Here is a 27,330-nt window from a genome sequence, read left to right on the forward strand (position 1 = left end):
TTTTAATTATTATTAAATAATTATTCCTGGAATGTGATATCAAGTGCATGAAACATTTGTTTCATATCATCATTCTCTTTTGTCGTGTGCTGGTCGTCACCTGTCTGCATCAACAAGGATCTTGATCTTCAGCATCAAAACCACAGCCCTCTTTTTAATCTTATTCAGGTCCCTCTGCCTCGTCTAATTCAGAGATGAAACCCAGTAAGACTTCCTCAAGGAAGCGCTGGGCCCGCTCTGTGTCCTTTGAGCTGGATGGTGACCTGTATGCCGTGGACCTAGAGGAAGGCTACCGGCCCCTGGGCTCCAGGAACAGCAGCGGGGCTGCAGACAGAAGGAGAGGAGCGGGGAACGAGGAGGACAATGACGAGTTCAGTGGCATGGGAGTCACAGCCAAACCCACCACCAGCAATAAACTCACACCGCCTGCTGCTCTTAAAGTCACCTACAGGTGCTACGGTGTACATCTGCCTACATTAAAGGGACAGTTCTCCACAAAATTAAAACTACATATTTTTCCTCTTATCTGTAGTGCTTTTTATCTATCTAGATAGATAGAGTATTAGAGATATCGGTCATAGAGGTGTCTGTTTTCTCTCCAATATGATGGAACAAGATGGCGCTCAGCTTGTGGTGCTCAAAGATCCAAAAAGTAAATGCAAGAAAACTCAACAGCAATGTCTTTTTCCAGAAATCATGACCTGGTTACTCAAGATAATCCACAGACCTTGTTGAGAGCAGTTTCATGTAGGTCTTAATTTTTTCTACCTTTCTACTTTTTCTACACCTGCTAACCGTATTGCAGCGCAGAAGGTAGCGTACATCGACTGCTAGCTCATCTTCCACCCCGGGGCTAACTTCGACCCTTTGAAACCTGGATCAGTATCAGTTTTCATGTGCCGCATTCAGACATGTTTTTACAAGCATTTCAGTTTTTTAAAACTGAACAAAGGCGTTTGATTTCTCTCAAAAAATAATGAAAAAATACATTAACCAACTTGGCAAGAAATATTCTGCAAACGGCAATTTGCAGAAGTTGACAAAAGAATGACCTGGAAAATTGTTTAAAAAGGAAAGAGAAAGAGAGGCAGAGAATTTTGAGACAATTATCAATAAACTGGTGGAAAGGTCCAGGAAACTATATTTATAATTATTGTAACTTTACATTAAAATTTGCGTTACAGGATTTATTTATTTTTGATCACTTTTTAAAGGGTTAATGTTTGTATCTTGTCCAATATCTCTCAAAAAATTGCAGTGTTTTTTTTTCTGGTGCATATCATGCAGCTTAAGAGTAGATGCACACTGACTTCTGCATGATGGATATCGTTGGCAGGTAGGGTTCAGTAGAAAGAAAATAGTTCCGAAATGAAAATTCTCACAATGAGGTCTGCTGATCATCCTGAGTAACTGGATCATGATTTCTGCTGTTGAGTTTTGTGAAATTTTGCCGTTTTGAGCACCACAAGCTGAGTACTAAGTAGCTCCATTATATAGGAGAGAGGGCAGACATTTGTACAGCCGATATCTCCAACACCACTGCAACTCACACCAAAACTATCTGGACTGATGCACTGCACTACAGCTGTGAGGGAAATATGTATTTTGGATTTTTAGGTGAACTCTCCCTTTAATGTTTCTGTTTTCTGTTTCTTGGTACAAGCTGAGAGAAATAAAATGTTAGGAAATAGTTTAGACTGCACATGTATGATTTTATAGTGGTGCTATTATGTTTTTTTTTGTACCCTGCAGGTGCTCTATTCTTATGAATGACACAGTAAAATGTGACGGCGGCCTCTACAAGTCTCTTCAAGCATGGAAAGACCACAAACTGCACATTGAGCATGAGGTGCTGCTTCATTCTCCTCTTTGTTACACTAAATCTCGCTCATAAAACACATTTCACAGGTTGTTAGTTGCTTGTGGTGCATAATGAGCTTTGCTTGTTCCCACTGTGTTTAGATTGAAACGTTGCAGACCAAAATCAAGAACCTGCGTGATGTCAAAGGTCACCTGAAAAAGGTGCGGCCAGAGGAATGTCAGTGTAACACTCCCAGGTGAGAATGCATCCAAACCGCACAGTCACCTGCATATAGATCTAAATATATATGTTCCAGGTGTATCTTGTCTTTACAGCTATCTTCTCAAGAATAAAGAGACTTTCAGGCTCAACGCAGGGCGCATGCACTCAGTCAGGTAAAGATTTACATTGTCTGACAATTATTTTTTATTTCCTCTCGCAGTCTCACTGTATTAAATTTGCTTTGTTCTTGTCAGAATGCCATCAAAGCAAAAGAGTCAGTGGCTGCAGAAGGAGCAGAAGCGCAGAAAGAAACTACGCAAATTCCTCAAGAGACTCCAAAACAATGACACCTGCAGCATGCCTGGCCTCACGTGCTTTACCCATGACAACCATCACTGGCAGACCGCCCCCTTCTGGACAAGTGAGGAATAACACGCAGCTGTATAAAAAGATCTGGGGCCATATTTACAAACATTCTGAGAATACTAAAATTTCTAGCAAAGAGTCCTAAATTAGGAATGATTTAGGAAAAGCCTCAAAACAACTCTGAGCAAGAGAGGGACAGAAATGTTTACCTCAGTGAGACGGTGTGTTTGATCCGGTTACTAGGTATGAAACATTAATCACATAAATGTGATTGGTTGTCCAAGACATGCCCTTTTCTGAGCCTGCTAGGCGTGGACATCTAGTGGAAATGAAATGATTGTATCACATATCGAACTGTGAAAGCACAGTTTGTGTGATCACACGGCTGCACTGTTGCATTTTTACATATTGTTACTGCATTGGGTGAGAGATGTGAGTGCATCTCTAATAAGATCGACCACAAACATCCCTGTACGATCTAATCTGTGGCATTATATTAACTCACCATCAACCAGTGTTTTGAGAATATTTCTCTTACCTTTATTCTTTCCAGTATTTGAGAATATTTCTCTTTCCTTTTTGTCTCTCCAGTATTTTCTTCTCTGCTTGAGAAACTGTTAAACCTCTTAAAAGTGCTCCTGCCTACTGATAACAGGTTTCACCTTAGGAGCTCTCTAGATGCTTTATGAATAACTTTTATCTTTACGAGGACCAAGTCTTCACTTTAAGGGGAAATCCTTAGAAAATGTCATAAGTCTCTTTTCAAGAGTCTTTTTAGTGAGCTTTTCGGTATAAAAATAAACAACAGTACAAACCCAGGGTTGGGCAGGTTCGGTTCAAAGTGATACAGTTTGTACAATCATGCAGAAAATGTCATAATTCTAAGAATTTTTTAAAAATTTCATGTCTAGGAGTAACTTTTAGTACAAGGAATCTCGGTAAATACGGCCCTGAAAGATGATCGCTGTGGAGCTACTTTTCACAGCAGTGATTGTAAAAATAATTTTTGGAACATTATTGTAAACTCTGTGTTTTTCTACGCTCACCCCTCCCTTCCTCACCTGCTCCCTTTCTCCCTCAGTGGGTCCATTCTGTGCGTGCACCAGTGCCAACAACAACACCTATTGGTGCCTAAGGACCATCAACGAAACACACAACTTCCTGTTTTGTGAATTTGCTACCGGCTTCCTGGAGTATTTTGACCTCAACACTGACCCATACCAGGTAATTCATTTGTGCAGGCGCACTACAGCAGATACATAAATAGCTTACCAACAATAACTATAAAATGATCTCACAACATGTTTCATAGTGCATTCCTGTGAACAAGAAGATTTTCCAATGTTTTCCAGAGATTTTCCAGAGTTTCCAAAGCAGTCGCTGACATTTTATCCCTCTTATTCCTGCAGCTGATAAATGCTGTCAGCACCCTCGACCGCAACGCTCTCAATGCAATGCACCAACAACTCATGGACTTACGGGGCTGCAAGGGACATAAGCAGTGCAACCCAGAGAAGGGTGAGTAAGAAGCCTCTGGAGCAAACATGATTTATTATAGTGTCTTCAGTAATTTCAGACTGGGACTAATGTTACCTCTACTTCCTTTCAGGAGGAAAAGAGCGAAACTACTTCAGTGAATACAGGTATTTTCATCTTCCTCTCACAGCAGAGTTGATTACTTTTACAAACAGTGCAGATGGAAATCATGTTACGATTTGAACTCTGGGAGGTTAAAGCCTCCCTGGTGTGTCTTTGGTTATGTTTTCTTCTTACTGCGAGTCTTCTGGGGAGTCAGGAAAATAAAATACAGTGATGTGTTGAAATTGAACCTCTTCAAACTGCCATGGTTCCTCACTGTTGTGATCAAAGCCTTTTTAGCATGCAGAAGCAGAAGCCAAAGAGGGCCAAAATGCAAGCCTGCTTTTCAGCTTCTGCTGTTCCCTTTTTGTAATAAAGCCTAATTGCCTGTCTCTGCTGTGCGTGTGGGGGTGTATGTGTGTGTGCCTGACTGTTTGTATGTGCGTGTGTGTGTGTGTGTGCGTGCGCATGCATGTATGTATGTGTGTGTGAACCTGTATGTGTGTGTCTCTGTGTGTATGTGTATATACCTGTGTGTTTGTCTCCATGCACGTGCATTTGCCCTGCACGTGAATACGTGCTGTGCATGCTTCAGGCCAGTTCATCGCCGAAAGAGGCCAAAAGTGAAGAAGCCTTCCTCCAAATCGCTGTGAGTTTGTCATAACCCATCTGTTCCTCTGTAGTCAGCCAAGCTCTACTCCTATCTCCATCCAGAATTTTCTCAGCTTGGTCAGATGACCCAGCAGCATGCTCCCCTCTCAACTATTTACTGTAATTCTATACACCCATACTTACAGAAACTCTCATTTACCTGCATTGCTAAGTTGCACCGTCTTATTTTTCATTAACTCACTCAAGTCAAATACAATAGACCGAATCACGTTTATTAATAACTTCCAAGTAGAAAACTGCCAGGTCACGTACATATAATCAAATGGTGCTGAGTTAACTCTGTCTTAACTGGTTTGTTTTAAGCCACCTAAAAAAAGGCCTACTTAAGAAAAACAATATCAGTTTAAGTTTTCACTATATTTAGAATATTTTCGCCGCTTTACCGTGCCGTAAGACAGCCCTCACTGACAGGGATTTGAAGCCGTTATATCAAAAACACCAGACTCCATTGAGAAAACATTTTTTACTCCACCAAACTGCGGAGTCACTGTTCTACTGCTGCCTCAATCAGCTATTGTTTAAAGTAAATAGGAGCAAATATTCAAATATAGTGAACTCTTAAACTGATATTGATTTTGTTTTTTTAGATGGCTTGATGTTTTGCTGTGGCCCCGCCCACCACAGCAGTACCTAACTTAGACTCACCTAAGCAAAAATAAAAAATTCAAGTCCCTTTCCACTGCTTAATATCTTAATTTAAAACACCTTACCATTTTGCACCACTCCTTTCCCTCTTATAAATAACCAACAGTCCCTAACCCTAACCACCAAGGGAGGCGTTTGCAGGTGGGAAACACTATTCCATGGGGAAACCCATGTTGACACAACAACTTTAGATTTAATTTAATCAAAGACATTAGCAAAACAATACAGTAAATAAAATAAGCACAGCAGAAACTTTTGGTGGGTCGGACCACCTTGTTTAACTCTGTATCTTTGTATGTTACAGTTACGACTGAAAATGACAACAGGAATAAACAAGTTTGCCAAATTTGTGTATCCGCAATTCAAAACAGTAGCCAGTTTTCTACCTGAAAGTGACTTTTGTTGTTAGCGCGATGTCACGGCGATTCGGTCTATAAAGCAATGCAGATGTGTCTTTATGTTGTGTTCTCAGTCTTGTTATCGTCATTTCTTACTTTTTCTCACACTAGGAACAGATCACAACTGGAGTCATGGTTTCCAGTGAATGCCTCCGGTGGCACATTTTACTCACAGTCTTTGTTTCCCTGCACAGAGGGCAGATTTGGGAAGGGTGGGTCGGTTAACCACCTGCATCCCACAACCCACCACATTGGCCTCCTCCGGGGAAGGAAAGAGAGCGGGAGTGCAGGCAAACCCTAGGACCTTGACAACACCTCGATGGACCATAACCCGAGACACTACTTTACTCTAATCTGGGTTTTCATTTTCGAGAGAGCTGCTCTTTGTGACTCTCACCCAGGCAGAGGAGACGCTGAGACTGAGAGGAAGCTTAAAGACTCTCGCACACATTTCATTCTCATTTACATCTCCCGTTAAAACCCAGCTGTCAGGACCATTAACATTAACAGGATGCTGTGAATCAGGTGGGACAGTTTGATGTCCTCAAGCCATTCTGTGTAACAATACCGCTTGTACATAATGAATATAAGCTTTAATCAGCTTTCTTTTGTGTCATATGGGACTGGGTGGAAAAATGACAAGTTACACGTCAACTCTGCTGCTACTCAATGATGTCATGGCCCCATGATGTCTCTGTGGCACATCCTGATTAGCTAAATCATTAGCGCTTGGAGTAACAAGACACGTGCTTTCTCTGCACCAATATGTCTGCACATGGAAGTGGTATGGACTTTTAAACGACCGACTTCGCCATGATCTTTTGTATTATAGTTGATCTTAACGCTGATGAATGTCCTTGATGAAGCATCATTTTCCTCAAAGCTGTGAGACATGAGGTGACTAGCGATTGCCTGCCTTGATCCAAACCCGTCCAGTGTCAGCCACACTTTGAACAGGCCTACAATAACCACTATCTCACAACGATAAAACTCAAACCTCCAGAATATTTGACCACTGGCAGAATGTGTCATTAGTGAATGCCATTTTACTCCTTTGTATTGTCAGTACCACACTGTAGAAGTATCCAAATAGGTTGTTCAGTTGCTATACATGGTGCTACAGGATAACAATACAGAAGTAAAATCTTGCTGTACAGTACAGTATGTATCTGAATGTATGTTGTGCAATTAATATAAATGTTTACAATATTTTTTATAATACTGAAGAGGCAGACCTCATTATATGATATGAGTTGACAAACTTGTAGGGAGAAATGTAGCTTGAGAAATTTCATTGCTCGCAACTTGTATTTTTGTCCTTTACTTATTTACATCAAAAAAGCACTTAAAGGGTTCACTGTGAAGAGATGCGCCATGTACATTTAATGGAGATATAGTTTACTCTGTGCCAGAGGAACAGCACAACAGTGTAATACTTATTGATGTAAATTTTAGCTACCTGCCTTTGTTAGCTTCTTTGATTTTTTTTTTAGCAAATATTTCCATAGACCTGAGCGCTGATAGTAATTGTGAATAAAGTGTTGTTTGACCATAAACATGAGCTTTCATTCATTCTGAAATTGCATGGTGGTTTGTGTTCCTGTCCAGCAGGTGTCTCTGTCTGCTTGTCCTTATGCCAACATCAGGGTAACATGGTACTTACAAATCACTACAATTATAACAGTGAAAATGAAGATTTATTCATAAAAAAAAGATAAGCTTATCAGCTCTGAGTCAAGTGAGAACACATAGTTAAACGAGCATATTCTATTTCTGATATTGTATTCAAGTATGAATCAATTAATCAAAGCATCTCTGAGACAAGTGAGTTGCTTGGCAAGCAAATTGTTAACTTTTCAAAATGCAACATTAGCAGAGGGATAAAATGTGCTCTTAGTTAGGTTTGCTATTTGAGTAGCACATCTGTAACAAATGACAGCTTAACTGAATAAAACAATAGAGAGTCTGCCTTTTGTAACAGCCCTAATAAATAAACTGTAAAAACAAACTGTCAAAAAATAGGCATGCACTTATTTTAAATCACAAAGAAACAGACACTTTCCAAGACTTTAGCAGAGGGTTAAGTTAACCTTAGCTCACTTAATTACTTGTATTTTAGTAGCATGTTTAACAAAATAACGACTTAATTAGTATAATAAAACAATAGTTTGTATGTTGTATTTAACAATCACAATAAATGCTGTGAAAACAATATCACAAAAAAATGCAGTTATTTAAATTCACAGAAAAAAACGCAGCTTGAGCAGAGGTCTAAAAGCTGCTTTTAGCGTAACGTTAACTAGGTTAATGTTAGCTAACAATTATTTAAAAGCACGTTTTACAAAATAACTTTCTAAATCAGTATAGTATCTGCCTTTTTTTAAATCAACTATAATAAATTCTATGGAAAAAACACAATTATTGAAATTCTCAAAAAAACTTACTTTTCAAGGTCTAAAATCTGCTCTTAGCTAGGCTCTTAGCTAGGTTAAGGTTAGTTAGCTTTATTATGTAAGTAGTGCGTTTTACAAAATAACAACGTAATAAAAAAAACAAAAATTTGAAACATACTGTCAAAAATAATCCAATTATTTTAATACATGGAAAGATGGACACTTTAGGATGTAGCTTTAGCAGAGGGCTAAAAGCTAAAAGCTGCACTTAGCTTAACAGTAGCTAGGTTAATGTAAGCTAACTTAATTATTTAAAAGCATGTTTTACAAAATAACAACTTTATAAATAAAACAATTATACATCTGTTTTTTTATAAACCATAGTAAATACTGTGGGGGGAAAATAATGCAGTTATTAATATTGACGGAAAGGACACTTAAAATTTGTGGTTTTAGCAGATGGCTAAAAGCTAATGTTACTGTTAGCTTGTTTAATGTTAGCTAGCTTAATAATTTAATTTAGTACGTTTGATGAAATAATTAATAAAACAATATGTATGATATAATAGAAAATAAACCTTGAGATTTTTAGAATAAATCTTTAAGGAGGCTAAATAGTTTTTTTTTTTTTTTTTACTTCATTCTTAAAACAGTTTATGGATGGCTGGCTGTTGTTTAGTTTCCATTTGCATAACATGTAACTTGGGTAGTCTAGACGTTAGAAATCGCTCCGACTTGCAGACAGTGTTGTCGGGCCGGTCAGCACCGTTAATGTCGCCTCGGAGCCTGATGTGATAGCTCCTGTCACATTTTATCACTCTGCTCTGCTCAGCCAACTGAGCCACTAAAAATGTTTTGCTTTTGGTTTGGCCTCCACTCTTTCCAGTCCCGGCTAGTGAAGGGGACAGAGGCGGGTGGAGAAGAGGAGGGGTGGGGGTGCAGACTGGGTGACCCCCGTCCCGACCTATGACTCACGTGCGGAGGCGGAGACTCCATATCGGATTCGCCACAGGCGGACCGTCCCATACTCACTAGTCGGACCGCTCTGTGCATTCTGTGTAACTCACCTTCATCCAGATACCAGCGAGACACACGTTTTTCCTCAACGTTTACGCATTTTTACAATGTGAAGAAGATGGCCGGGGCAAGGTAAGTTAACGCTTGCTTTAATTCAAAAGAGATACAAAGTTAAACTGGAGAAAGTTACGAAGTTAAAGCTCGGCTGGTTGCCTCCATATCAGCCCGCCGCCGACAGCTTTTCAGAGGGCAGCCAACAGACAGCGAACAAGACCACGCCACTCCATGCATACTTAACATTGTTTATGCACTTTACAGTGATTATAGGTAGTGTTAAAGCTTAAATGTTAACGAAAATGAAGTATATGGTTGAGAAAATTCAGCAATTTGAAGAGAGTGGGAAGTAAAGTGCTCTTTTAAAACTGAATTCAAATTGCATTTTGCTAGTACCTGAACCGTTTGTAACGTTCGGCAGTTACAAACGGTTGAACTGTTTTGTAGCTTGTTAGAACGTAGAGTTACCCTGGAAACCACGAGTGAAGTTTGACACTCAAACTTAAGTTTTTTCTCCCATTTAGTATTTGTAGTAAGGTGAAGTCAGGTAAAGTGGGACAAATAAGGTTTTACATCTTGGGCTGTTTGAATATTAGCAGCAAGTCACCAAACATGGTCTTAAGTTGTTAAAAATGTACTTCACGTAAAACAATCGTTATTGTGTATTTGAGTTAACTAGTATGACAAAGGCAAACAGTCAAAAAACCACTGGTCCCAGAATTTGAAAGGAAAGCCTTGTGACATGTTTGTTTTTCTAATGTTTGTAATAAGAGTTTCTGTTCTAAATAAGGTTTTAACAACAAAAGTGGTTGAAGGGTGTTCTGTTTTATTAAATGTTCATCTTTAAATCAAAATATTTTCATATAGCTCTTTAATTTTTATAGAAAATTGTTGTGAGTGATTGCTTAATGCATTCAGGTAAAATGGGACAAAAATAATAACTGAGACATATATCTGAAGTGAACCCAGCATGTTTTAAGCTACCAGATGCCATAAAGGTATGAGTTTATGCCAACCTATCACAATTCAGACATTTCAAGTATATTTGTCACTTTAAAAAAATTAAAACTGATGCTGTGAGTCCATGTCAGCAACTCTAGATAATATAGCTGCAAAGAAACAGGCATTGAGAAAACGGGGAAAGCATGGAAGAAAAGTTGGACAATCTATTTTAACAAATTGCCACTGGTTACATGAAGAACGTAATGAAATAATGACTGAACTGATGAATGGATTTAACTACTTAAATAAACAAACAGACATGATTGTTTAATTTTAGCTTAACTGCTATCCCATTTTACTTGAACATGTTGTCAGAGTGAGGTAGGGGTTTTCAGCGTGTTTGAAGGTCAAAAGTTTCTATCTTATTTTATTGAACAGCATATTTTCATCATAGAAATATAGCAGAACCATAACAAGTCATACAAGTAATGCTAAAGTCAGTCTGCAGAGTTTTTGCTGGTTTTTATGGTAATCTACCAAGAAGTGTCCCAAATTAAATGACTTCGCCATAAAGTTAATATAGCTGTTGCTGTGAAGGAGATTGAGTCTACTTTAATCTATCATCAACAGCGTCATCTTTTCATTTTTCCTAAGTCTTTGCTGTGGTTAAAAAGCCAATAACCTAAACGGAAGGCAAATGTCCCACAGCCCATTTTTGCTCCCAGTTTTACTGGTGGAGGCTCTCACTGTTGCTTTAGCTACTGGTTTGATCTCCACATGTTGAATTTCTTCAGCATCTGCTTTGACTGCATTAAAACTTTGTTTAGCTTTCATCGGTTTCTTAAGACAGATGGTTTGCTTTAGTCCTCACAGTCTATTTAAAGCTACTGAGATGTATACGATAAGCTACTTTGGTTCCTTTCAGACTGCTTTTTAGTGCTGACTTATTTAATATTTGATTTAAAGGCTAAAGCTAAAGTTTTGAAAGTCTTTGATGTCTTAATATTCCCCCCTATACGTGTACCCTCTGTTGAATACTACAACATAGATATTGTTTGACAACCAAACTGCCCAGACAGATGTCATTTATATAGCCTGAAGCGGTTAGTTTGGCACGCTACGCCAACCTGACTTCCTGGGTGCAGCAGTTTCACCATCTCCCTGCCAGCTGGTGCTCATCGGCTGACTGTTTGGTTTTGCTTTCTGCAGACGTGTAAGCGTCTCTATCTGTCCGGCACTACATCTCTATCTGTCCACCAGAGCTGCATTACAGACAGAGAAGGCAGTTTGGCAGGACAAGACAATGATCCATTTGATGTTGCCTCCTGTCAAAACGTGTCAGCCATTCATTTGTGCTCGTCAGTGTGAGGAGCAGAATTGCGTCTTTTGACACGGACAAGGCAGGATGTCCATCCTACAGAGGATTTGACAACGGACAAGTTTGTTTGCCTGTTGTGCGAAAGTTACTGTGAAGCTCCAGTGTATGGCTTGCTATGGGTTGTGGCGTGTTAATAATAGAATGACTGTGGAAGATCTTTTTCTTTTCAATGATTTATTTAAAAGCGTCAAATTATATTTTCCAGCTTTCACCCCCTTCTTTCCTGCTTCCTGTACTGTAATATCAGTTACATCGCTATGGATCAGTGCTCTTAACACTCCATACAAACTTTTCATATGACTTTAATTCTCTGTGGCCTGTCACAGTGACACTGAAATGAGGTTACGGTGATTTGCCAAAACGCATTATCTGTACCTGTACAACAGCTGACATTTCGAACCTTTCCTTGGCAGAGATTTAAGGCTGGGTTACCTTCTTGGCCCACACTTGCTTGAACCTGATGCTAAGAGTGCTGATCATCACTCACTAGCATTACAGGGGATTATAACTTGTGGGATGGTTATACGCTCGCTCAGATAGGCTGTAAGGATGATTGAGTCATCTGCTTCAAAAGAACTGAACAAGTTGATATAATTGAGGTGAGCTGTCAGGGCAAAAATTCAAATGACTTCAGCACAAAAATTACACATAAAACATAATTATTATACACAGAAGTTCACCACTGAAGCATGAAGGGATGAGATATGCTATCCTAGAATATACGTGTTTTATTTTCCCCAGAAATGCAGTGTTAACAGTTGTCTCCCTCTTTTACAAACCTTAAACTATGTTTTTATTAGGAAATATTAATCTGTCCCCACCGTTGATCCCAGCGATGGCCTCTTAAATCATAATCCACCCCACGTCTCCCCTCGGGCCCGTACAGACCCAGCGTCAACATCCTCACTAGGCTGCTCTGCATTTCTAAGCCTCAAGGTCCTGCCGTCTGCACCTTCACTTCCTCTAGAGGACAATCTGGACGTTTCTTTCCTGTGTGGGTCCTCAGCCAGCCGTTGACCCCCCACTCACCCTGTAACTCGGCTCTGGGATTAGACTCTGGCCTCGTTTGTCATGTCAGCAGGGGAGGATTCAGGGGGATGGTGTGGTCCAACTCCAAATGAAGTTACAAACTGCTGCTGGTGGTAGGCAAGCAGGTCAGAAATAATGTTTTTCTGGCAGATGGCAGAGAGTGAATGTTTGGGTTTGTTGTTAAAAGGCTGAGCACAACATGTTCATTTTGCACATGTATGACCTGACAAGATAAAGTTTGGACGATCAGTGTTTAGGATTATTAAGCACAATTACAGCCTAATAGGTTCATTCATGTCTCTTGTTTGGACAAGTGACCCCATTGTTCCTGCTTCGACAGCTGGTGTACTGGACAGAAAGGCCGGCCTGTGTATGGTAAACACCCTGATCCCGTCCTTAGCCTCTCCCGCACTTGTTCACTCTCGTCCAGAGTCTCATCTGACCCCAAAAATCCCCATGTGCTCCTCAACTAAGAGAAGGGGTGGATTTTAGGAAGGACAGGGACTTCTGTTTGGTCAGGCTTACCCCTATAAAAGGGAATTTATTGACCCTGTTGCTGAGCTCTGTCTCAGACAGACAGTGACTGTTCAGCAGAGCAGCAAGGGGGCCGGAAGTTCCCAGCATTTCTGCTGAAAGCTGCAGCATTCGTGGGAGAAGGGAGGACGGCAGGACAAGACAATACTCTCCACACAGAAATCACAGCGAGTTTGTAGGCGGATTATAGCGAGAGGGCATCTGAAGTAACATTCAACACTGCCAACACTGAAATGCTCTGCTGGAACCGGTGGCGAGGTAGGCACTTTTATCTCACATCTCATGAAAAATCAGTTTGTTGCAGTGAACATTTTGGCATTGACGGGGAATGAATTTGCTCAGGCCATGTAAAATCGCTAGTTGGACAGCAGCATGGGAAAGACTAGCCTTACTGAAGATGGCAGAACGACCTTGTGAGATCCAGTTTAATCCGGTGCCAATGGAGAGGGGAAACTGTCTCTAGTTCTGGATTAGGGCAGCTGTTGAAGGAGGTCACCCCAGACCTCGTATACATGTCCCAAGCTCCGCCCCACCACGGCTGGGATTGGCTGGGCTCCCCTCTGTGGAGGCACCACAGACAGTTCGCTGAATGAAGTCGGCCTGTTGATCTGACAATAGGCTGCATTGTTTTGTTCCATCGCAGGCTTTAGAATAGGGTGCATTTGGCAGGCTTTGTAATGCATATGACTCTGAGTCATCACAGGACATTCTTGTCAACTAGGTAACCATTATTTTCTGTTCCCAGAGCCCCCAGATTTATGTACAACAAGAAACTGTTGGTGGCTGCAGCAAAAAGGAGTCTTTTTCTGACTTCACTCGGTCAGATCAGTGTGTTCACGTGGTTGTCTTTCACAAGCAAGCAGTCAATATATTCCTTTGTATTTCTTATTGCTGAAGGCAGTGTAGTCTGGCATTGTGTTGAAAGCTTCAACATCCACTTTGCAGTTTTTACCACGCCATGGTTTTAAAATAGACCCCATGTCCAACAGTGACACACATTCGTATCAGCCCAGCAAACAGCACACAGACCAAACCACACCATCAGGTTCTTGTGGTTTTTGGAGTGTGCAGTCACTCAAGTGACTCATAACTGTCAAATGTGCTGTTCTCAGTCAATACTGGACAACATGAAAAAGTTCATTGGAAGTGCATTTACTCATCTTTATTGAGTGATGATGACATTTTCTGGTTGTACGGCTGCCGCGGGAGAATTATTGCGTCTGAGTTCACAGAAATTGGCAGGAAGGCAGTGTTTGCCTCTAAGGTGTTAGATCTGTGGGTGAATTTTCTTCCCTCTTACAACTGCAGCAAGAGACAAACTCCAGTGGATCAGGGATGCAACACTTTACTTTCTTAACTGGCACATCACAGGACTGTACAGTATCTCTACTGCTTTTTCAGATCAGTGCTGTCATAACAGAGCTGTCACGCCCAGTATAAACAGCTTGTTAGCGTCTTATCCGTGCAGGCCTTTTGGAGTAGAGTCAGGTGACAGAGTGAGCTCAGGACTCTCCCCCTCTGTTCATCTTTATCCTCCCATGCCAGCCTTGTGCTCTCTGCCAGGCATGTGGATGCCCGGCTGTTTGGTCTTAATGTGCTTTACCTCTCTCCCCTTGGCAACCTGCAGCCCTGGTGCCTGGGCCGGTTAACACAAGGCCGGCTCTATCGTGCCTTACGCGTCTTGCAGTGAAAGACGACCCCTGAACTTATTTGCCAATGTCAGCACACGAGGAGTGAGGAATGGACACTGACAACTGCTGCTGGGGGTGGGGTTGGGGTGGGGGGGGGGGGGGGGGGGGGGGGGTGAAGTAGAAAAAGGTATGAATCTTTTTTTAGGCCATGTCCCCATTAATGTGGTTAAATCTGAAAACACTGTACGTCCACACTGTTTCCTATTTAAAAAAAATAGGAAACAAAAAAAAACTTACCTTGTCCAATAACACAGTCTCTGTGTTAGCATGGTCAAATCTGTATTAATGTATAAGTCATAAATTTATGTAGGCTTTTGAAAGTACCAAAGATATTACAGTGCATTTGTTAATTTATTTAAGGTGTCTGATCATCCCAAGTTCTTGTCCTTAGATTTTCCAGACCCTTTTGATCATCCGAGTTCTTCAGGGGCTGTCCAGAAGATAGATAACATTTGGCCACAAGGGAAAGCAACCCAACAATGTACAGCATAGAGTCAACATAATGATAATAAACCTGTATAAATCATGACAAGGAGCAAAGAGTAAACAAGACAGGCAGTATGCAGCCCCGTGGGTCTGGTTTACAAAGCACATCACTGTTAAAGTCAGAGAACAGTATACAGCATCCTAACCCTGAACATTAACTTTACGAGAGTTTCTGTGGGGAAGAATGCCAAGACGCCTCCCAGAAGTCCATTAATCTATAACAGACTCAGCAGGCATTATACAGGTTTGTTTGTTGTTGAATTAAATAGGAGACACACACACACAGGGACAAATTGTGCCACGTGATCCACTGACCTCTAACCTTGGTGACAAGGCAGGAACAGGAGGTGTTAAACAAAAGAGCCAAAGAATGTGAGTATGACAGGTGCAGGGCTTTTTTCTGTCATCTGAAACGTGTGCATTCTCCCCCTGATTGTTCTAGACACCTGGGTGGAGTGTACGAGCCTACTCGCACATCCTGCACAGAGACGACCCACATACACCGCGTCCAGGCTCTGTTTCTAACAGAAACATTTTGTCCAGTGGAGACTTCCAGGAAACAAACATTTGCCTTTGCAAAGGCTGAATTATGCCTCTGATGTGGACAGGATTGGCCTCCCTCAAACCTGATTTATGTCTTCACTATCAACGACAACCATTGGCAATGGAAATATGAAGGCAGAAACGCAGCAGCCCAAGCTGACCTATCATTTCTTGCCTAACATTCCTTGCTGTGTCCCCTGAAAGATACTTACCCATAGTCAGTGTAATGTTTTCACTGTCTTACCTTGGTGTCAGGCAGCCCTCTCAGACAGTGAACTGAGGCTGTTTTAGGGAACATATGGAAGCCAAACACCTGTAATCTGCACAAACTGCAAAGACACAAGGCTGGTTAATAATGTCAGTTTCCCTGTTTCCTATCACTGGATCATGTAAAAAGGTTAGGTCTTGAGAGTTAAAAAGCTAAAGTAGCATGTATACATTCAGCAGTTATACCTTCGGTAGCATATCAGATTGATAGTCAGCTAACCCCAAACTTTTCAGGGCTTGAGTATGGCTTTTGAATGGGGAATAAATGTATATCTCCCTTCAGCCTGTTAGGGTAACAAGTAACATTATTACACGTGCAGCAGGTTCAACGTATAGCACAAAATCAGCCTGAACATGAATAAAATCTGAAACTATTGCACAAACACAGCCATGTAGTTGTCGGACCCTTGTCTGAGCTAGATGATGCTACGTTACGACTGCTGTGGAGGGTCAGTACTTAACGAAGGTTCAGTCCTTAAAGAAGGCATGGTTCAGTCACAGAGGGGCATGTTACATTGGCTAGGGAGTTTATATATGCGAGCCCAAAAGCATGAGACTCACACCAGATTTGTGAGAGTTGGAGAAGATTAACAGAGTGTTTGAGATTAACAGAATTTTTAAATAACCGACATGGGCAAGATTATTCGGTTAGAGGTACTGAATGTTGGTTTCGATTGATTTTCGATTAATTTTAGATTAACTGCCTATTATCTGCCTGGTAGCAACGTCATCATATAGAAATCTATGAGGGTAAAGAGGGAAAATGTTTTAGAAGGGCCTGGTAAAATAGCATTTTGACGCTAAAACATACGTACTTTGACCAAATTTAAATGTTTGGGTTTGAATGCATAGAGAACCCTATTGGGAAGCTACAAAATAATACAAAAACATCAAAGACTAAAAATATTGGACTCGCCTTTTAATAACACCAGCAACCAAACATCCTGACTATTTAAGAAGAAGAAAAGTGAACCCAGATATAATTTTTTAGAGGGGTCTCTGTGTGTATGTCAATTCAGTAGTGTCTTGCAATGCTGCCGATGGAGCTCCACACGCTTGAGCTGCTGCCGTCTTCACTCCAGTGAACAGGACCGTGGCCACAGAGCTCAACATGCCAGGTTTACGATAACTCTCTTCATTAGTCACAGCTACTGGAACTGCTGCCAAGCACTCAGTAGTCGCTCCATGTCCCTGCTCTTGTTTTACAATATTTAGATAAGCAGGTTGCCTAGCAGCCATCCTGAATAGACTTTGCACATGGTTTATACATAATCAAACAGCAGTCTGCTTATGGCAGATCACTCCTTATATTATACTGACATACAGGTCTCTGCTTGTCTAGTGAGAGCACATAACAAGTGGTTTCTCACAGTTGCTACATCTTTAATAGTTTTGTACCTGTGCAGCCAGGTGAGCTGAAATTCCTTCCTCCTCTCTGATTTATTTTAAGGCCGGTATGTTAGGAGAAAGGATGTTTTATGTTTCTAAATAGAAAATAGCAGGCCAGCAAATATACCAGCCAGGGTGGTGCTTGGCACTTGTTACTGCGTCTGGTGAACAGAGTACTAAGGTTTCCGAGATGAATGGCAGGCCCTGTGTGAGAACTGCAGAGCCTGCGGAGGTCCTCAAGGGATAGTCACAGGCAACAGCTCAGAATAGTCTGTTGTTTGAAAAGGCTAGAGGTTACCCTCCAAGAGTCCTGATTAGTAACTGGGATTGTGGCTGGCTCGCTGTTTCTTTCTATTATCTCACCTTTAACAAGTTTATGGATAAATAAATGCAGTAATACCCCCCATTTGGCTCAGTTTCTGAAGGCGTCTTATCAGTCAATCAGACATGCCACAATGGCATTGAAGCATGAAGCTGCATTTCAGCCATTACCAGATTATCTGATCAAACACTGTGACCATAGTTTGGTCAAGACTCTATGCTACACAGAAAAAAAACAATCTTTTCTCTCTTTGTATTGTTTATCTTTTTGACTAAATCAACAACCACAGTGGTATCCGAGTTTTTTGAAATCCAAAGCTGGACAATGACACAAGACAGCTTGTTGCCCTGTTTCTAGTGAATGTATTGTTCAGTCTTCTATGTTTACCGTTGCTGGGAAAAGTGCCATTTACACTTTGGCGTTGGCTTCGAACAATGGGGCAGATTCCATGAGCTATATTCTGTTGTTTCCCTCACTCTGGGAAACCGCTCTCAGTTATTTTTGGAGCTGACTATAAATTGTGGATGATGAATGAAGTATTTCTCCTTCAGAAGGAGACCTTTTGACACATTGGGACTCTGAGTAAGAAGATGGTTAAGAAGGTGTGCTTGTGTGTGTGTGTGTGTGTGTGTGTGCGTGTGTGCCTGTCTGTCTGTCTGTCTGTCTGTCTGTCTGTCTGTCCGTCTGTCCGTCTGTTCGTCTGCCTCAGTATTGGCCTCTTGGCCTCAGTGGTAACCTCTGTTTACAGGCTTCTTTTTTTTCAATTTGACAAGCTTTATTTTTAGTCGCTGTGGAATAACCATAGGCTGCTGAAGCCTCTCCTTGACCCAAATGGGAGACAAAGATCCTGTGTGCCATGGGAGAGCTCAGAATGTGTTATTACACACAAGAGTGAAAAAGGACATTGTGCTTTATACTTAGATTTCCAAATCTTTCAAAGTTGGGGGCATTTTTTTTTGTCACCAGGTGAATGATGAACCGACTGTTAACAATTAAACAATGTATGCTAGCTGCAAAATGAGACACTGTCAGACGATTCCTCAACAAAACAAACAAAAAAAATCCAAGGAAAATGAAGAAAAAGTTATCATTAATAAAACTATTTCTAATGGAATCTGCAAAATCCTGCTCCTCAAGTCTCTATGTTCCTGTCTGTGTTTACTGAAGGCAATCAGATGCTGGTTTAGGACCACACAAACCCCCAACACAGGTCTCTGGCATGCAAGTCTGCTTCAATTAGATTGACTTTCCCCAGAGGTAAATCAGGTGCTGTGCCCTTCAGTCAAAGGGCTGTGTGTGTAATAAGTTAATTTTAGTTCAATATAAAACATTTCTGTTAGAGTTAAACTTCGCTGAGCTGGTGCAGACTGCATTCCAAACCATTTATGAACATTTGCAGCACGAGGCAGACTGCCTCAGATGTTTGGAGCCCTGCTGTATACTTTTATGTCTGTCTTTTGAGTCAGGGAATCGCCTAAAGCGAAGTAGGCTTAAGTACATTTAAACGATATTACAGACAGCAACTTTTCACCAGAAATTTATAGCAGTTTTCAGTGTTTCATGATAAATCATGATTATTTAATGGTGAGAATAAATGATGTTTTCATGGTGGAAATATTTCTAATTTCAATTAAAAAGAAAGGAAATAATACTGTGTGGATCACAGTCGTGGTAAATCCTGCAGAGGACGAGTCCCTTTGTATTAGACAAACCCATGTAATGAACATTACTCATGTTGTTTCCCCAAACGTGATGTACCAGGAATTTCAGAACTCGAACACCGGGCCGTCTTCCTGCTTATCTGGTCGTGTCAACAGAGCCCAGCAGGCTCGCTCTCAGCTTAAACTGCTGTTTATTTACCCAGAGGGAACAGTCCTTATGCAACCACTACACCCCGTGCTGCTAAACTCGTCAGCCACGGCCTCCACAGTTGACCCTCAAAACCCGGTTTCCTGTTGGGGTGTTCAGGACACGGTTGGGCATGTTAAAATATGTGCTGGTTTCCCCAGTGTCATCACTGACATAGAGTCAGAAAAGCATAGAGAGGGACACCCAGCTTTCTTTCACTGCATGTTCATACAGCATTGGTTTATTTGTTTTCTGATACAAAAATTGCATTTACAGAGAGTGATGACAAACAGAGGACTAAATAACAAGGAATGCAGCATGGAGAGATCACTTTCTCAGAGTGGGAAGACCTCACTTGGAGGCCAGCAGCAGTAAAAGGATGTAGGCTCTGGTATGTGTGGGGTGGTATTGACTGTTTGGCCTCTGCCGTGAATGCCCCATTATTTGCAAGGCTTCCTTCCCATGAAGTGTTGCGAATCTAATCAGTCTGTAAGTCATCTTCCTCGTTGTAGTGCCTCACACTACTCTGCTATATTTTGTCCAACTGCTGCAACACAGATAAAGACATTCACATATTTTTTAACCCTGACAGGCAGGCTACGTCCACAATAATATGTTATAGTTTTAAAACACATAGCTGTTGCTATGTTTGTACCTAGTGCCCCCACACCTTTGAAAGCACTGTTGACCCTATTTTAATTTAAAAACTCCGGGTGGAAATGGAGACTTTTGAAAATAATGACACAAACTTTCACATTTGCTACCCGAGTGGGTCTTGTCAGTCATGACTTTTTAAGCCAAAACATTAAAGCTAGCAGGTTTGGGGGGTATTACAGTATTACAGCTTACATGAGTATTTAGAAATCACAGGAGGTATGTTTTAAAATACCATCATAAATACAGGACTTCTTTTTATAAAGGGGAAATAATTTCCGAGGGGAAATAATGGCATTTTTTTTACATCGAACTTGATAAATTAAGAATTTATTTTGACCAAACTGGAGCTGGTACTTTTTGAACAGTGGATTTACTAACTAGATTACTGGCAAGAGTAACCTGGACAGTTTGGGTGAATTTCATTTTGTTTGTGTCAAATGTGAATGAAGTGTGTTTTATGATGAGTTAAGGATGCAATTGAGCCTCGTCAGTATTCTGGGCGTCTCACACTGAATACCGTTTGTACCGTTATGTACCATATACCCTGTGAAATTTCAGGGGGATATGAAGCCATGTAAAATAAGATACTGCCCAAGCCTTATAACTGGGACTTCAAACATTATGTGATTTCATCCTTCTTGTGTGAGTACTCCTTTCCCATTGCTACTTCTTCCTCTAGTGATGGAAATTGCCCCCTGCCAGTATCTGTCTTGTGTGCTGCTGTGTTTGGTTTGCAATTACTCCCAATCTGTTTTCTGCTGCCTTTACCACCATACTCGTGTTTCTTTCAGCAACAGTTTCACCTTTTGGTCAGTCCAGCAAAAGAAATATCTGGTCAAACTTTTTGCCAACCTCAGTATAATATATTAGATAATCTGCCTCCTGTTTACATCGGTACACGCATGCCCAGTGTACGTGAAAGGCCAGGCTTTTTAAAGTGTGTTAGTATGGATGGAGGTTGATTCTGAAACGGTGCTACAACACTTGAGTGTATGGAGACGTAATGGTGTGGATGTGGCTACGTTTTCGCTCTCAGCTTCTTGTCATCCCAGTTGGGTTAAAAACACACATTTCGTGTTGAGTCCACTAAGGTCAGGGTTGCTTGCTGGTGTGAGAGATTTGACCAGATGGCCTCCCAGCATATAGCACTGGGACACATGGGAAGACAGTTTGTGAAAGGCTCCTATATCCTCTGCTCTTCCTTATTTTACCTGCCTGTTAAATCAGCCTATGTAGAGCTTGGTGCTGGCACATAAAACATGTAGATTGATACTTCATACTTGATGAACAGGTATGTCAAAGTTACTCAAGTAAAAATGGAGAACAGCTGTTGTTTTCCAGTGAGGTGCATTCAGCACAGTGACATTGTAACCCTGGCAGACTTGACTGACTCCCGTGTGTCTATTTCTGAGGCTGGTGGTGCACACAGGGATGGTTGGCATGAACATGAGGAACAAATGTAGTTATACGTGATGGACATTGTAGGCGCCCTTATCCACGCTAAGCTTTGTGCTCTTCTGATCATCACAGGTAGCCTGGACAACAGGCTCAAACCCCAAACAACTGTGATGGAGAAAAGAAAAGCCTCTCTGTCCCAAGAAAGCTGGGAAAATATCCAAACCTGTGGCGGATTGTTGTGACACTAATTCCTCTTTACTGCTACTTTTTTCTCAAAGATACTAAGCTAGGGTTGGGTGGGATACCGAAGACGATAAATGACCTAACCTTGCCAAAACCTTCAAGGGGTCATTGAAGGAGATGAGAAAAGGAGCATGGTGATTTATTGGATATTTTGAGTCCTTTCTCTGGCTCTGATCTAGACATCTACTGTGTCTGAGACTGGGGAAAAGAGGTCTTGCTGGCTGTTTGCGGTGTTCCCACATGGATTTGCTGGCACAGTTAAGGCCTGCATCAGGGAACTAGATCAAAGGAGACATAATGCAGCCCACTAAAGGGTAGCATGACCTGAATATATAGCACCAGCAAAGTGCCGTCCTCGCTTATTTGTTAGACATATCTGTTGACCTGATTATAGGTAGCTACAGCATACACCATTTTTTAACCCTTAAAAATCTGGTTTAGTTTCTTTCAAAAACACAGAGAGAAAGTAATGAGCAACTTAACAAGCCATGGTCCAAAAATGAGCAAAAATAGTTAGAAGACAGCCACCTGAAAATAAGCAAAAAAATGTGCTGATAAAATGCATCTATAACATCTTCATATGTTGTTATATTTGAAAGAAATCCAAACAATCTGCTCCAATTTCAAGGCATTGGAGTGTAGCATAAGAAAATTTATACTGGGGTGGCCTCTAGTTCAGTGAGTAGAGTGTCCACCCCATGTATGAGTCCTGAGCAGTGGCCCAGGTTCGATTCTAGCTTGTGGCCCTTTGCTGCGTGTCATCCCCATTCTCTCTCCCCCTTTCCTGTCTCTTTCTGACTGCACTATGATAAAGGCAAGAAAACCCTAAAAAAAATAGTCTTAAAAAAGGAAAGAAAAAAAAACGTATATTGATCCAGGTTTCATGGGGTTAACACAGATAGTGTCCTATAAGTTCTCTTAAATTTAGTTAATGGTCTAATTGTGTATAATTGGTTGACCCTCTTATCTGTGCATTTGCATTCTTCAATGCAAACTGGGTTGTCTTTTTCTTTATCTATCTCTCTACCTTTATCTCTTTTTTCACCTCCCCTGTCCACTGTCTCTTTTTTCGGTGTGTGTGTGTGTGTGTGTGTGTGTGTGTGTGTGTTGTGCTCTGTGATGGTAGTTAAGCTCGGTGGTTTCGGCATTAGAGCGCATGGTTCTCTTTGGGCTTTGCTGACTCCATGCCTGGTGTCTCACTGAGAGTGTCCACCTGTCCTCTTATTAAGGAAACACACATGCACACCGTCACTCCTGCTGCTCCATTGCCTACCAAAGAGATGACATCATTGCTAACACACACACACACACACACACACACACACACACGCACACGCGCGCACACACAGATGGATGGATGGATGCATGTAGGGGACACAAACATTGACACTCTCTCCATATGGGCAAGCGGGCATTTTTGGGTCTCTCAGTCTGTCAAACAGTGTGAGTTGTTTACTGCTTGTCGAGTTGATTAGTACTCAGGCGTGAATGTGGCCTCTAGTGCATCATCCTGTTGGAGGATAATGTGATGTCATTTTCTGCTGTCAATAATACCTTGTTTGTTCTTTTCAGCTCTGATTGGGTGGAGATCCTGGAGCCACGCTCCCGGGAGCGTATGTATGTGAACTTGACCACTGGAGAGTGCGGTTGGGATCCCCCGTCAGGCGTTCCCATCCGCCAGGCAGACGGCAACCAGTGGTGGGAGCTTTTCGACCCTCACAGTGGTCGCTTCTACTACTACAACTCCACCGGGCGCCGCACAGTCTGGCATCGACCCCAGGGAGCTGATATAGTGCCCCTCTCCCAGCTTCAGGCCATGAGACGATGCAGTGAGGCCAAGCGGGCTGGAGGGGGCGTGGACAGGCACCACCAGAGTACCACAGGGAGTATCAGCAGTGTAGGGAGCCAGGGACGTTGCACACCTCTGGCCGAGCAGGACGGAGACGGCCCTGTTCCCAGAGCTCCGGACACCAATGAGGAGGCTGCCAACTCTGAACTGGACCCGGCAGTGGAGAGCAGATTGCAGGGAGACGGAAGCAGCTCTGAAAACAGCACAGATGGAAATAAAGACCCACAGAGGTAAGCCCAACCAAATTTTCAGTAGTCTGTACAGTAACTCTGGAAAGGGAATTGTGCTTAATCATTAGTGGATTATATTACCAGGAAATGTGATAGTCATCGCAACATGTGGCACTGTGAGTCGTAATGGCTTTCAAATGCTTCTGCTATGAGAACTCACAGGGTTATTTTGACTTTTGACCACTCAGGCTGAGCTCAAACTGCCTTTTTATTTTCATTCTCACTTATCTGAACATTCCATACGTCCCGTGTTTCCATACTATTGCCTTTGAACCGTGCTCAGCCATTTCAGCAAATCGCGACCAAATGGGAAGACCGGTCAGTTGTGTTACAGAGCATGACACCCCCGCCCCCCTCTTTATGCTAGGGTTACTGGTGCAGAACGAACCCTAACAGTAAGTCATTCAGAGACCCCGTCATGTGCTTTGCGTTTTGGCCTCTTCCAAATCACCGTCTCTTCCTTCCAAGACAGATTCCAGGCATGCCACTTCTGTTTCCCCTGGCACGTGGCCACCAAAGCCGTCTTAGTGTCCCTCTGTGTGCTCACCACCACCACCCGGCTCCACTCTGCTCCAATGCTCATTTCATTTTCCTAAAACAAATCTTGGCCCTGGGTTATCAGAGACTTGAACGCCCAGTGGTAGATGAAGTACCTGAAAGCCAAACTTAAGTAAAAGTACAGATATCTTACTAGAAAATGACTTTGGCAGAAGTTTAAGTCACCTATTGGAGTATTACTTGAGTAAATGTTTTTAAGTTTCTGTTGTTTACTGCAGGTATCAAAAGTAATTTTATGACAATAAATGTAATTAGGTTTTGAGATTAAAAGTACAACTAAATGCTGTCAAAAAGGCAAGCAGTCAGAATTTTGAGAATTATGAGGTTTATTTTTTTGTAATGTCTGCACCACCTTAAGAATTGAGCTTACATTACACTTGAAGAGAAACATTTTTTTCACAACTTAAATGATTTAAAGAACAAAATCTGTTTGTTTTTTTTTCTCCCCTCCCATTCCTTCATTAATCTGTCCATACCTTCCTCCCTCCTTCCGTCTTTATTTTGTAGCAAGTAACTAAAATGTTGAGGGGAAATGTAGTGGAGTGAAAGTATACTTTTTATTTAGGAAATGTAGTTTATTAGAAGTACACTTTTTATTTAGGAAATGTAGTGGAGTAAAAGTATGCATTTTATTTAGGAAATGTAGTGGAGGGAAAGTTGACAGAAATATAAAAGCTCAAGTGAAGTACAGATGCTCCCAAAGAATACTCAAGTACTGTAATGAAGTATCATTACTTTGCTACATTACACCACTGGTAACACCCTGTATGGGTAAGAGCTGAAATGTGCATGCATGAGAGGCATGGGAGAGAGTGTTGTCTGTGGTTAATAACAAGCAGAACTGCTACATTCCAGCTGCATATAAACAAGGCGAACCCTGCTGGCTTTCTGAGGCTCCACCATGGCAACTCTGGCTCTCCGGTTCCTCCTGGCTGTTCTCGTACCTCACCTTGGCCATTAGGATGTCTCTCCTCTGACCCTCTGATTTTGTAAAGGTGGAGGGGGAACTAATTGGTCAGCCATGGCTGTTGAATGACACTACTGGAGGCCTTGTTACGTTGCCTCTGTTGTGTATGGTGGGTGTAAAACCCCCCACAGGGTCCCACTTTGCCCCAGTGATTCAGCCTCTCCCAAATCCTTTTCTGTCTCCCCTTAAAACAATGGCCAGCTGTGTTCCTCAAAGGCTGAGGAGTCTTTAGCTCACACAGGCTTGATACCCTATGTAGCCATATGGCCCTTCACATGCTCAGCCTCCATCTCTTAGCAGGTAATTAGAAACCACCACAAAATGCACAGAGACGTTGGAATGTGACAGCTCATAATGGATGAAAACAAACTCAGAGACATGCTTGTCTTCACTTAGTTACCCTCCCTATTGATGATGACAAGGATCAATGGATAAGAGAGAAAGTTTAAATGAAGGGTCACTGTGGTTTGAGGTTAGCTAAATGTACTGTCCCTCCCAGAGCAGAGGATTGTTAGGGGCTGTCATTAGAATGTAGTCCTCTTCCCTTTTTTTGGTCATGCTACTTCCGATCATAACTTGTTTTAGTTTCATAGAGTAACTCCATTGAGTTCCTCAATTTTTGGTTCAAACGCCTCAGCCGTGTTAGACATGTCCCTACATGTTCTTTCTGTCTTCCCTTTTTTTCTCTGTGAAATTTCAGCAGAGATGAAATGTTAATAACTTATGACCTTTAAAAAAAACAATGCTGTTCTTTGTGGAGATGGGACAATCCCAGTTCTTCCAGCAGCAGTTTCCTTTTGTTTTGGGCTATTAATAAATGGGTTCATAATAGAAAGAAGAGTTTCCACAAAACACACCCTGTGTGTTATTCTAAGCAGTGGTTGGTTGATGCCGCTTCCTTTCTCTGTCTGTCTCTCCCTGTTTTTGTAAAGCTCATATCTACGTTCACGCTTATAGGAGCATTTGTGGGTTGGCCTGAGTGCCAAATCTGTTACTCATTGGCCAAGTCTTATCACGTGTCCTGGGGATTTCTGGGTACTTGAGCCTGTGGAGCTCATCAGGGAAGTACTGTGGTCTCCAGAGGTAAACATGTCAGTCACATGTGGTTACGGGCACAGGAAACTGAAGCAAACTGATCTCTTTCCACGATGTAGGACTTATAGGTGTTACAGATCAGCTTGCTTATAACATCTGTATTGAATTTCACCCACCTCTCAGTTTGTGTGTCTGTGCGTTGTTGTCATCAACCAGATAACATCTGTACAGGATTTCACCATAGATGGTGTGTGATCTGTGCCTGTCCTCACTGTGTGTGGGCTCTCCTCCACTAAGCTTAAAGTTACAGCAGACCTGCAGAGTTTGGGTGGATGTTGAAAGTCTGCTGAGGACACATGGCAGGCAGCATGGTGTGAGACAACCCAGAAGTGACCCAAGGTGGTTCACATCAGGGTCACAAGACTCTTTTTTTATTATGGGCTGGGCCAGGGGCGTATAATGGACCACTAAAAGGAACAAAGGCTCACACTTAAACCCGGTTGTCCCCAAGGGTCAACTGAGAGCTTTCTCTAAGCAGGAAGTCTAGGTATACTGAATAGAGAAGAACACCAAATGACTTGTATGTTCCCTCTCATTTAGGCCTGTAATGATATAGCAGTGCACCAGCATTCAATCTAAGGCAGTCACGCTGACATTAGACACTTAAAGCTCGCTTTTCCTGATTGTTGACTGCCTTTGGATTCCTTTAAAAAGATCCAGAAAGCACACACAGAGTTGGGCACCTAAAACCTCAACTCTGTCTGGTTTGTTTCATTGTGTATCTGAATGTACATACACCAAAGTTGAATCAGCTTCTA

At 41.8% G+C, this 27,330-nt stretch overlaps 2 protein-coding genes across 5 annotated transcripts in view; both read left to right on the forward strand.

Annotated features, from left to right (window-relative positions):
* Nucleotides 1–7,226, forward strand: part of sulf2a (sulfatase 2a) — a 57,081-nt gene extending 49,855 nt beyond the window's left edge. For 2 of the 3 annotated variants that reach the window (XM_042503199.1, XM_042503208.1), the window contains exons 13-22: nucleotides 169–451; nucleotides 1,753–1,849; nucleotides 1,963–2,057; nucleotides 2,137–2,196; nucleotides 2,278–2,444; nucleotides 3,471–3,613; nucleotides 3,799–3,907; nucleotides 3,999–4,032; nucleotides 4,563–4,616; nucleotides 5,877–7,226. In XM_042503199.1, the coding sequence (XP_042359133.1) occupies nucleotides 169–451; nucleotides 1,753–1,849; nucleotides 1,963–2,057; nucleotides 2,137–2,196; nucleotides 2,278–2,444; nucleotides 3,471–3,613; nucleotides 3,799–3,907; nucleotides 3,999–4,032; nucleotides 4,563–4,616; nucleotides 5,877–5,907 (1,073 nt within the window). In that variant the 3' untranslated portion in view covers nucleotides 5,908–7,226. The remainder of the gene's footprint in view (nucleotides 1–168; nucleotides 452–1,752; nucleotides 1,850–1,962; nucleotides 2,058–2,136; nucleotides 2,197–2,277; nucleotides 2,445–3,470; nucleotides 3,614–3,798; nucleotides 3,908–3,998; nucleotides 4,033–4,562; nucleotides 4,617–5,876) is intronic. The other variant, XM_042503215.1, reaches the window with a different exon arrangement.
* A 1,876-nt stretch (nucleotides 7,227–9,102) lies between these two features.
* Nucleotides 9,103–27,330, forward strand: part of arhgap46a (Rho GTPase activating protein 46a) — a 41,656-nt gene continuing 23,428 nt past the window's right edge. For both annotated transcript variants that reach the window (XM_042503229.1, XM_042503237.1), the window contains exons 1-2: nucleotides 9,103–9,224; nucleotides 23,446–23,952. In XM_042503229.1, coding sequence (XP_042359163.1) covers nucleotides 9,211–9,224; nucleotides 23,446–23,952 — 521 coding nt within the window. In that variant the 5' untranslated portion in view covers nucleotides 9,103–9,210. The remainder of the gene's footprint in view (nucleotides 9,225–23,445; nucleotides 23,953–27,330) is intronic.

Source organism: Plectropomus leopardus, chromosome 2, assembly GCF_008729295.1.
Source record: "Plectropomus leopardus isolate mb chromosome 2, YSFRI_Pleo_2.0, whole genome shotgun sequence".
Classification (NCBI taxonomy): domain Eukaryota; kingdom Metazoa; phylum Chordata; class Actinopteri; order Perciformes; family Serranidae; genus Plectropomus; species Plectropomus leopardus.